Consider the following 12740-nt stretch of genomic DNA (forward strand, 5'->3'; position numbering starts at 1 on the left):
TGGCTTTCTAAGGGAGAAGGAATTTGTAAAGTAAAAATTTAAACATGGAGTATATGTAAGAAGAAGCAAGAGTGAATTGCTTATACTATGCCTCTATGTCGATGACATGTTGATAATAGGTAGCTGCAAGAAGGGGATCAAAGACTTCAAAGATGATCTCAACAAGGAATTCGAAATGTCAGATTTGGGTATACTTCCTTGGCATCGAATTCTACAAGAGTGGTAGATGTTTGATGATGCACCAAAGAAGGTATGCAGGAGAAATACTCAAGAGATTAAAAATTGCAACCTAACTTCGACTCCAACTGAGCCTAGATTACAACTGTCGAAAGATTCAAATGAAAATGATGTCGATCCATCCCAATATAGAAGACTTATTGGGTCACTTCAATATCTTTATCACACAAGGCCTGACTTAACATACAATGTAGGTATGGTGAGTAGGTTCATGCAGAAGCCAAAGGTATCACATCTAGCAGCGACGGAGAGGATACTAAGGTATCTGAAAGGAACTCTCGACTATGTCATTTTGTTTCCTGCAGCTGATGAAGGAAAATAATGCAAATTAGTGGGATACACCGACTCAAGTTGGTGTAGTGATGCTGAGGATAAAAAATCCACAGTTGGCTATGTGTTTGTGCTAGGTGGTACACCAGTTGCTTGGAGCTCGAGAAAAGAGCCAGTAATGGCATTATCATCGTGCGAAGCAGAATACATAGATACTTCTCTTTGTACATGTCAAGCAACATGGATGGTGAATCTGGTCGGAGAGATAACAACGAAGAGTCATGGAGCAATTACCATGAAGATCGACATCATGTCAGCTATCAATCTGGCGAAGAATCCGATAGCACATGGTCGAAACAAGCACATTGAAATAAGGTTCCATTATCTCCGAGAGCATGTAGTAGATGTGAAGATGAATGTGTAACACTGTAGAATTGAGAATCAGATTGCAGACATCATGACCAAGAGAGTGCATGTCGAAGTGTTCATAAGACTAAGAGCTATGATGAATATAGATAACTTAGACACAATGAATTAGATAGTGTATTGAATTATATTTTCTTATGTCGAAGCATGTTGCTCGACAGAAGCAAGGAAGTGTCGAACCACCTAGTGTGTTGAGTCGTGTTAATGATTCGAAGTGTCGAAGCAGGTTGCTTCATACATGATTTCGACTTAGGCCTATTTTAGTAGTGTTAGTTATTTTGGGCTTTTATAGTTTTGGGCTTTTATAGTTTTGGGCTTTGTCTTGAGGTCCAGTTAACCTAAATCTATAAATAAATGGAGTAACTCTTATTCTTGTAATGAAGTGAATAGAGTATTCATAACATTGTAATTCACATTATTTTGCAGTTGCAAAGTGAATAAAAAGTTTTCCACAGTTTGTGGGCAGAGAGAAACTCTGCAGAATTTTATTACTCTTCTCCTTCATCGTTCTTTACACCCTTTCTTTCTCTATTGTTCTTTTCTTTTATTGCCATTGTGTGGGTGATAACAATCTTGTTCATCAAGATTGGTTGAATTTCTCCATAGATTTTGGTGGATTTTTTTTTAATAATGAAGAGTTGTAGTTAGTTGAACTTTATTTCAATTGGAATGTTGGATTCTCATCCTTTAAACATTGGAATAAAAACAGAAGAACCGTATATAAATAAAGGTCCTCGGAATAAAATATGTCTTGGAATAATTTTTTAAAAATTGAATCAAACATGAGAATGTTGCATTTCCATGACAATAATTTTAAATCTTAAAATATTTTTTTAAAAATTGAATCAAACATGAAAATCTTAAAACAAACCCACTCAATGTATTAATTTTCCATATTAAAATAATTTTTAATCATTATCTCCCATATAATAATTATTTTATTATTACTAATTAATTTAACTATATATTTTATGTAACCACTATTAACCACTTCTTTTTTTTATTAAACATTATTTTTTAAACTTTTTTATTTATAAAATTTCCTAACTCACACTAAATTAAATAAATTAATTGATTGAAAAATGACTTAAAAAGTTACATATATCTCACTAATTTCATAGAACATGTATTGGAAATTCAAAATCAATAATAATTAATAATTAATTAAAAATGGTTAGAAAATACCCCTACATGTATTGCAAACCTTCCGCCACTTATTAAACGGTTGGTGTTAAGAATCTAACTAATTTCATTATTTAATACATAGAACGCGTATCGGTAGTTTCCATTTTCATTAAATATAAAAATAAACTAATTCTATTATTTAATACATACAACACATATTGGTATTTTTTAATTTTATTAAGAATTTAATTGATATACGTTGACGGTGTAAAAAATTTTTACACGGTCAATTAATCACAATCATTGATTTATTTAAAATACTTGATTTTTATTTTAACCGATTAAAAAGTAATATAAATGGTTGATTGTGATGCATTAACAATGTAATTTTTTTTATATTAACGATGCATAATAATTAATCTTTTTTATTAAATATAAAAATAAACTATCTCCATCACTTAATACATAGAACATGTTGAAATCTCATTTTTATTAAATCTAAACATATATAAAATTAGCAAACCTTCCACTATTGATTAAAAAAGTTTGAAGTTAACATCTACGACTAATTCTATTGTAATATGTCCGTCTGTCCAATTTTTTTAATGCATATCATTAAAAATATAAGTGATATTTTTTATTTAAATATAATTTTTAAAAAATATAGTATATGGAAGTTATTAGTAAAAAGTTATGTGAAACTTAATAATAATGGTTTTATTGAAAATTATTAGGTATATTACATAATAAAATAGGATAAAAATGATAGAAAAATAGGTTACACCCAAAAAAAATATTGCCTTTATATATTGTTATAGATAAAACACCTATTGATAATTCAAAAACTAATTTTTTAATTTATATTTTAATAATTATTATTCCACTAACCCATTAACGCATAGAACTCTCTTCTATAATTATATATACTTTTATTTTTCATATTATTTCTCTCCACTTCTTCACGTATATAACCATTTTGATGTATTATTTTCTTTGACATTGTTTCTCTCTCTCCATTTCTTCATGTTGATTCTCTTTATATAACTATGTTAATGTTGAGAATATACGTCATTAATGTACTATGGCCTAATGTTAAGAAGTGTGTTTTATATAGCAAGGGGAGTTAGTTTGCAAAATTTTACTTGTTTTTGTTTAATTAAAATATTAATACTTGAAAATAAGTAAGAAGAAAATAAAAAGCCAGTATAATATTTTAAAAAATAATAATTAAAGAAAAATGTCAACTAAGTAGTCCACGTCACATTTAAAAAAATAAAAAAATAAAACAAATTTATAAATGAATGTCACATCATTATTTTTCATGACTGAATTATTTGAGGGACAAAACAAAAGAATCTTCATAAGATAGAAAAAAATAAAAATAAAAACATTTTATAGAGGTTTTCAAAAATCGCTCGAATAGTAAGGAGCAAAATAAATATTAACTCTTAATTCTATATACTGTTCATTTATGTTAAATGTCATATAAATTTTAATTTTAATTATTATTATTAAGTATATGATTGAACAAAATTTTAATTAAAGTTGTGTAAATTTGTAACCACTTAGAATTTAGGATGAAAATTTGTGTTCTCTTATGTTACACTCTTCTCCTTTTTATAGTGTTATAGAAATTTGTATACACATCTAAACTATTTAATCAGCACATAGTTACATAATAATGTACAATAATGTATAACCTTCATGTTTAAATGACAATTAAATACATATATAAATTTATTAGTTTAAATGCCAATAAATTTGCATTAATTAATAATGTTTTGTTATTCAATTCTACGCATTCTCACAAATTAATGTTACTAAGTTTAGAAGCCTCAATTCGCTGATTAGAAAATCATGACATTATATAACAATATATTTCTTATGCTTTTATGATTTAATGACAATATATTTCTTTATGCTTCCTTTTTTATGGGACATATGATTTGTTGCAATTTGTATAACACTTGGGTTATCAGCGCGCAACGAAGTTTATTGTGTTTCTGAATAATCAAGTTCTTAAAGAAGACATGTAACCAAATAATCTCAGAATGTTGCATACATGGATCAATATTTTACTTCAATAGAATATATTGAAATTGATTCTTGTTTCTTGTATTTCCATAAGATAAAGACAACTCCTAACATCATACACCAACCAATAATATACTTCTCAATCAACATCAATGTATGCTTAAAGGTATATTAATGCACATGTGGGAAAGAAAATATCTCGTCTGAAAATGGTTAGTACATATCTAATGATTCATTGTATTGCAGAAAGATACCCGTGTTTAGGTTTTGCATAAATTTATTAATTATGTGAATAAAAAATGAGATATCAGTTATTGTGATAGTTAGGTAGATAAGACTTCCTATAAAAATTTGTTAAAAATTGGTCTTGTAGGAGTTATTCATCATCTTTCTGAAGCTTTACATTAACTTCCATAATAATATCATGTGTGAAGCTAACGGAAATATACTCGAACGCATCGTACGCTCAAACATACAATAGAGTCGTCATCGAATTTTATTTATTCCCGAAGGAAAGGGAAAACATTAATAAAACCCCGAGGAAGAGAAATTTGGGTAAGAAAGCCGGTTATGCAAGGGGAATGTATTAGCACCCATCACATCCATTGTACTCTCAACGCGAACCGTTTTGATCGTGCTCGAATGGATGTTATATCTAAGGTTACTCGCGAAAGAATAAGAGAAATGAATGGAATAGATAGAGTGCTCGATGAGGATTAAGGCCCTCATGCATACGTATCCTTATAGTGCAATAAAGAATTTAGAGCTTCGTAGTTCTTAGAACTAATGGTGGAAGGTGAAAAGAAGTTGTGATACATGTATGGTCTAAACCAAAGGATAATATGATTTGAACTCCAAAAAGGGTTGAAATATGAACCCTGGAGTAAAACTGGTACAAACTAAGACGTGGAGGAAATTAGACATACCCATTGTATTGCCATAATCAAAAACAAGGAATTAAGTGTTTGGTTTCATAGCACAAACAACTCTTGATTCACAAGCTGACACAAGATAGAGCTCAAAGAGATAATGTATTTGACTCAAAGATATAGTATATTACATGAAGTGAATGATTCAATGATTGAAGGTAGATAATGGTTCATGAAAGATATGAATTGTGTCATAAAGCGGAAGAAGGAATAATTAGGATTGTGCTCGCCAAGGATTCGAAGTCTTATGCCTACGTATTCTCGTCGTGTAATGAGAAAGTCAAAGCACTCGTAGTTCGTGGAATCACAAAAACAAAGAAGAGCTTGAATTGAATAATAAAGCATATAATTATATTAATAACCAATTCTCAATAGAAAAACAATAGTCTGAAACGGTAAAAGCTCAGGGTTATTTAAATAAAGATGAAACAGATTGCAACAACAATCATGAAGTGAAATCGAACGAAGAGAAAAAAGATTTGCAGTACCTTTGTTGATTTGGAGAATTTCGTATCTTCCGCTCTAGCCCGCCCTCACTCGCATTTTCGAATGATTCAAAGTTTTGACAATAGTTAGATATAGAATCTAAAACAAAACATTATTTTTGTTTATAATGCTCACTTTCAATTTTAGAGAGTTTGACTTGTGGTTAAAAAGATTAACGACTTGCAAGGACATGTTGCTAGGGTAAGGGAATCCTGTGTTATTTTGTTAGATGTGTTTGGAGTCAAATTATTAGCAATTTCAATTTTTGTTATTTTCCATGTCTTCTAATCTTGATCAATTCAATTTATTGTGAATACCTTTTGAGATACTAAAGAAGTCTTTTCTCTTTTCTCTTATCATATCTTTAGTATTAATGAATTACATTAGACAATTCCCTTTTCAGTTGACATGTTTATCACATAGAGGACAGTTCTCTTGTTTAAAAAGACTCTGCACACAATTGCAAAGTCGATTGCAGTAAAAGTTTCCTACATTCTACTGCATTCTTGAATGAAAATGAACCATTGAAAAGTAAAAGTTTCCTACATTCTACTTTCTACTGCATTCTTGAATGAAAACGAACCATTGAAAAGATGAGGTTTATATTGTAGAGTATTATTCAGCAGCCTTTTTCTCCTTCAGAGTTGAAGCCAACCAGTCTAAGCCTTCAAAAAGGCCATCTCCGTTAAGGCCACAAGTTCCTTGTATGTGCCATTTTCTATTCCTTACTTCAAACAGACCTAGTCCTTCACATACTTCCGTCAGCGTCATCGCTCCTTTCTGAAAAAAAACAAGAAATTTTTTATAATCATGGCCATGACTTAAGCACAGAGCAAAACTACAAAACAAATATCAGAAATAAAAAAAACAAAGATTTACCAGATCCTGTTTGTTTGCAAACACCAATATGATAATATTAAGCATCGAAGGCTCATTTATGGTTATCTGCAAGTAATCCATGAATCAATTCTGTTATCAACAATCACACACACACATGATCAAATACTTTACTAAAATTTGATTTTGTAACCTGAAATTCTTCCTTTGCGTGATCGATTCTCTCACGATCCAGGCTATCAACAACATAAATCTGCATAAAGACGCAAAATAACACATGTGAAGGAAACAGCCAGTATAGCGCGAAGGTTCTTTTCAATGAGAAAAGAGATATAAAAACAAGGAAATTGATTCTTACCAGACAATCATTGTTGTTGAAATAGTGTTTCCAAATTGGCCTTAATTTATGTAGTCCTTGGCCTCCAGTATCCCAAACTGTAAAATCAACATTCTTATACTCGACTTTCTCCACATTGAAACCTGCAAGGCAAATCAAGAAAGTATTTTTAAAAACTAAATAAAAAATCAGAGTTAATTATGAAGATAATTATAAAACAAGACCCACCAACAGTAGGAATAGTAGTTACAACTTTTCCAATTTGAAGCTTATAGAGTATAGTTGTTTTGCCAGCGTTGTCAAGACCAACCATCAGAACCTGTAATCAGTTGGAAGCAGATCAATATAGTAAGTAAGCAATCAAGAAAACAAACAAATTTCATAGAAAAAGCAGTTGATATTTGATTGATACCCGTATCTGAGAGTTTCCAAACAAGGTGTCAAAGAGCTTCCGAAAAGCTTGACCCATGTCTGTATCTGTACCTGCAATCAACCACTCAGGAATTTGCAATTTGTGCCAAGAATCGGAAACAGACAAAGAGGGGGATGAAGTTTGGACTTTGATTTCTTATGATATAGATACTTCTAAAGTTTTTGTAAGAGCATACAAAATAAGATTATGATATTTCATAACTGGATTATAGCTTATTTTCATAAACTGCTCATAATATCACAACAACAAAAAAAGGCTTATGCAAAGTTTATATATATTATATATTGATGCAGCTTATTCATGAAATCATATTAATTACGGTGATTCTACTATACTGGCAAGAAATCAAATTATAATAAAAAGCAATTTCCTCATAACATAGTTAACAAATTTCAACAAGATTAAAAGAAAAGCGATTTTAAAAAGTTAGATAAATTAATCAATTAAATACCTCTAGATCCAACGGTTAGGGAAGAAGTTATTATTCCAAACAGGAGCACTGGAGTTCGTAGTCCAGAAAGGAGAATTGAAAGCGCTAGAAGGACGATGCTGCAACAAAACAAACATAATCAAAACTCAAACGAAACAATAAAAATCCATAGAACTTTCGATTGAATAAATAAATATGTAAAATACTACAAATTGAATGAATCATGAAATCGGAGACAGAAAAAAATGAAAAACATACAGAGGGTGATCCAATTGGAACTGATGGTGTAGCTTCCTACTTTCTTTAATAATTGCTTCCTACTAAGAAGGATGATCCTAATAATATATTACCGAAATCACATGGTCCAACCATTGACTTGTTCAAAATATTACACACTTTATTTATTTCCCAGCCAAGTCAACATGACATGTTTGGTTAAGATAAAATTCCAGAACCAATTTCAGTTCAATAGTTTTGGTTGTTGGAATTAGTTTCAACCTTGTTCCCTTTTCTTAATTCCTTTTACCACATAAAATAACTTATTTAGCTCCTGTTTTCTCTCCAACAGGCTAGTTTCAACTTGCTAGCTTATTTTTACCACGATATCAAACTACTTCATTTCAATAAAAATAAGAGGAATACAGAGTGGAATAGTCTCCATCAATCTGTCAGAATTACAAACCAGATTGTTAAGTGCACCTGTACATATAGTTGAGTCTTACGCAATTTGGAACATGAAGAATCAATCTAGACTCTCACAACATTTTAAAAACTTCAAAGTAGAAGCACCATTGTGCCCACGGACAGAAGTTAACATCTGGCTAACAAAGCTAATTGTCATGGAAGCAACAAAGAAGCAAATAAAAAATGTCAGCGCTTGACGCAAGTCAACAATAGCAACAAATGCATTAAAAATTAATGAAACAATACTAGCGAATCACAACAGCAGCATCTTCCAAAATTGCATCGGTAGCCTTTTTTCTTCTTCATACGCAACAACAGCTACAACAAGAGCTAATGAAACATATCACAGAGCTCAACTATGTTCTCCAATCTTCACAGTTACAGATTAACATAAGCAAACATGAGTCACTAGGCTAAAACGAGATCCACAATCAATGAACAAAAGCAATCAGTATTAGCAATCTCCATTTGAACCTAAATGCAATGAAGGAAGGACTTGGATCTATCTTCCAATCATTGTAGCAGTAACAATAGTTTTCCAACTCCGAGACTTTCAATAAGCCAGGATGACAAGCCCTTAACCATTCTAATCTTTGAGATGCAACCGATCAAAGACAACAACACATAAGCCAGGATCCTCAAGCGGAGAATCTTCTTCTGAATCATCTACACTTAACCACCAAAGACAGAATATAGAAATCATGTTGGAGAATAAAATAAGAACTTCCAACTGCAAAATCGAAGAGCAAGAATCGAAGAATAGGGATCAATTTTGGTTTAATAGGGATCAAAGAAAAAGAGAACGATGAGTAATTGAGACTTAGAGGTGAGAAAATTGGATTTTCTTGAGAAAATGCAGCAGAAATTTTTCCTTAAGCTGGATACCAAATTTGCTCTTATATCATGTTATGAAACATAGCATCCATGGAAAAGGTAGAAAAAAAAGCTTGAAACATTTGTGTATTAATGATGATGAAAATATTACAAATGATACAGTTAAGTACAATTAACTAACTAATAACAAACACCAACTAATAACTAACCCACTATATTTCCAATACTAGATACACAAATTCCAACTTCATTTTGTCTATATATCATGATATCATGATTGGAAGTGTTGTGGTCTAGTATATTTACATAACCTGGGTTTATATTAAAACTTTTCCTGCACTCTACAACATTCTTGAATGAAACTAGCTAAACTCTACACATTCTTTCATCAATGACGCAGACCAAAATACCTGCAATATACAATAATTCACATGACGTCATGAAATGATACACAAAAATGTGAACTAAAGAAAGTATAGTTCAAACCTTGACAATTAGAAGGATGAGGTTCCTTCAGCTTTTATCGCCTTCAGAGTTGAAGCCAACCAGTCCAAGCCCTCGTAAAGGCCATCTCCCTTGAGGGCACAGGTGCCTTGTATGTGCCATTTCCTATTCTTTAGATCAAAGAGACCTAGTCCTTCACATACTTCCATTGGCGTCATCGCTCCTCTCTTCAAAAGATGGAAAAAAAAATAGAAAATAGTTATGATCAGACTTGAGCACGAACCAAAACTTAAATTCTAGGAGAGTATTTTTAACAAAAAAACAAAATGCCGGCTAGTATTATAGAATATTAATGATTACTTAATGCATACGAAAAAAACAGCAGTACGAACGGTCGCAGATAACTACAATGTCAGCTCATGCAGTAGAAAGAATAGAAATGAAAAATAGTAACAATGACTTACCAGGTCCTGTTTGTTTGCAAACACCAATATGACACTATTAAGCATAAAAGGGTCATTTATGATTGCCTGCACATAATCAATGAATCAAATTAGAGTTTGTTTAAGATAATACACTCAGCATCTTAGGATCACATATAATATAATGCGAATAGTGAAATTTTACACTACAACCTGAAACTCCAGCTTTGCTTGACCTATTCTCTCACGATCGAGGCTATCAATAACATAAATCTGCATAAATGCACACATCTTTATATAATATCAACCTTACTATCAATTGGACATATTAGCGAGGATGAAAGACGGAAAATTTCACAAAACCTCCAACATATCAGAATTTCAATTTTGACTAAGAAAGAGACACAAAAGCAAGGATATTGATTCTTACCAGACCATCGGTGTTGTTAAAATAATGTCTCCAAAGTGGCCTTAATTTCTCTTGTCCTCCAACATCCCAAACCGTAAAAACAACATTCTTATACTGAACTTTCTCGACATTGAAACCTGAAAGCCAAATAAAATTTATAAGCATAGAAAAACAACACATAAACCCACCTAAGAAAACAACATTCTTAACAAGGGGATTAGGGTTCTAAGATATAAAATAAAAAACAAAAAACACTGACCAATAGTGGGAACAGTAGATAAAACTTCTCCAATGTGAAGTTTGTAGAGTATAGTAGTTTTTCCAGCAGCATCAAGACCAAGCATCACAACCTGTCACAAACAAGAGGATCAAGCAATTTAACTAAGCAAAGTCTGTAGAGAAGAAGAAGAAGAAGAAGAAGAAGAAGAAAGTACCCGCATATCAGAGTTGCCAAAGAAGGTGTCAAAGAGCTTCCGAAAAACTTGACCCATGGAAGCTTTCTGTGTTGAGAATCAGAGAGAGAGAGAGAGATTGAATTGAAGTTTGGAGGTTTGAATTTCAAGAAAGAACAACACCCAACGGAATAGGGTAGCGTTGCTTTCTTTCTATTTTCTAAGAACTTTCTTTTATGTTTCACCAACAGCATATTCATTTTTTTAGTACAAAAAGGTTCCAAACACAAAGAAAGAAACTAGATAACGGAAATGACTATTTTAGACATGCAATTAGGGTGTGCATGGTTTGGTTTTTGCAAATAAATAAATAATAATAATAATAATAATAATAACCAAAACTACACTTCTCTTTAAATCGGTTTCTAACAAGTTTTAAATTTGGTTATGATTTAAAAATCAAATTTAAATTTAATTTTTTTCTTTTAACAAAATCAGCATATAATTTTTTTAGTAGAAGAATTTACTTCCATGCATCCATTACTTTTTCATTATCACATATGTTTTTATCGTACTTTCATCTTCGGTCTTTATCTGTATCATCCTTATCTAGGATTTAATCTGATTTCTCACATTTTTTTATTATATGATACATACAAAATAATGTATAAGAAGTAGAAAGTACTTTTGTCGATCTTATATGTTGAATCAATGATGAGCACGATAGGAAACGTGTTGAACAACTTGATGGAATGAGGATGAGTCCAAAATATATCTCTAACGGTTACTACATCCTCATTGTTATCATCCAAAAGTTTCAAAAGTTGTTGCATTTCACTTCTATTCCCCATCAGCGCCTTGTTATTTTGATATTGAATATTGTACACTTGATTGATATTTGAGATATTTTCAGATCTTTTATTTTTAAAAATTGCAAGTATGTTTTTCGGTTGAATCAAATTCAATGTCATGTCTTAAACACATTCCTTCTCTTTTGGCATGAGGCGACACGAAATTGGATGACCGACTAACTTTTCACACAAGTTATGGTTATGTAAACCACATATGACATTAAATCCCCATTTCTTATTTGCCAACATATAACCACGAAATTAAAGGTACACTTACATTTTTTTAATCGGTGTCATCTTGTTTAAAATTACGGAGAGGTCTATATTTCTCACTTCTTTCACGTGTCATTGTCACAAATGCACCTCTCATATTCGAACCATTTTATTCCGAATTACCACACCAAATCACAATTTGGAGGCCTCTATACGATTCTATTGAAGCATGTGATCACAAAATTCAAACTTTTGCTTATTTTTAAATTGATTGTCAACATCTACCTCCTTCACAACAACATCTTTAACATCCGGAGACACATGTTTGGAAAAAACATCGGGGTACACTATATCTAATGAAAACAGTTACAATAAAAAAAATCTCAAAAACTAATAATACCGTAAATAGAGCTGGAAAAATGAGAACAGACAGGCTTCGATTATGCATCACTAAGGGATTCATACGGAAACTGAAGTTGCATATTCGGATTAAACAAATACTTTCCAGCCTAAAATGAAGTTTAATGTGAGCAACGGGGCTTGAAATAAATGATGTTTACCTGAAATTTCAACTTCTTTTACTCCCTTTTATGTGATGAAATACAAGAATGAAGATTTAGTGAAAATGTTGATTGAGAATGGAAGGATTTTTGAAAAGGATTTGGAGTGGAAAACAAGTATGAGTCGGTGATCATGCAGGTGAGTGTTTTATCAACTTATTCCGGATATGCATCTACAGAAATATCTGACATACAAAGGTGATGGATATTTCAAAATTCCGTCTCAAACCTCCATAGATACATCTCCTCCATAGATACATCTCCGGAATATCCACTGAACTGCTCAAATATAATATATTTGTTGGATGCATCTCCAAAATAAATTTGTTTTATTATACTCATTTGATACATCATAATTTTCGTTTGTTTTACTCTAAAATAACACTC

General features: G+C 31.4%; 1 protein-coding gene across 1 annotated transcript; it reads right to left on the reverse strand.

Moving 5' to 3' along the window:
* Positions 1-5884: 5884 nt before the first annotated feature.
* LOC127123922 (uncharacterized) lies at positions 5885-10990 on the reverse strand. The gene is made up of 15 exons (XM_051054097.1): positions 10772-10990; positions 10597-10687; positions 10359-10474; positions 10142-10201; positions 9971-10036; positions 9560-9733; positions 9440-9472; positions 7803-7861; positions 7566-7663; positions 7094-7164; positions 6910-7000; positions 6703-6824; positions 6538-6597; positions 6387-6452; positions 5885-6287 (listed from the first exon to the last, which is right to left on the reverse strand). The coding sequence occupies exons 1-15, from the start codon at positions 10826-10828 to the stop codon at positions 6123-6125; spliced, it is 1329 nt and encodes a 442-aa protein (XP_050910054.1). The 5' UTR covers positions 10829-10990; the 3' UTR covers positions 5885-6122.
* Between the last annotated feature and the right edge of the window lie 1750 nt (positions 10991-12740).

The sequence above is a fragment of the Lathyrus oleraceus genome, chromosome 2, assembly GCF_024323335.1.
Source record: "Lathyrus oleraceus cultivar Zhongwan6 chromosome 2, CAAS_Psat_ZW6_1.0, whole genome shotgun sequence".
NCBI lineage: Eukaryota > Viridiplantae > Streptophyta > Magnoliopsida > Fabales > Fabaceae > Lathyrus > Lathyrus oleraceus.

Bases quoted from the DNA above. Each gene is read 5' to 3' on its own strand.
- LOC127123922 (XM_051054097.1), bottom strand. From the start codon at position 10,828: ATGGGTCAAGTTTTTCGGAAGCTCTTTGACACCTTCTTTGGCAACTCT. The intron at 9,473-9,559 runs TAATTGTCAAGG...TGTATATTGCAG, and splicing joins CTGAAGGAACCTCATCCTTC to GTATTTTGGTCTGCGTCATT. The intron at 6,598-6,702 runs GTAAGAATCAAT...GTCTTTATGCAG, and splicing joins TCAACAACAATGATTGTCTG to ATTTATGTTGTTGATAGCCT.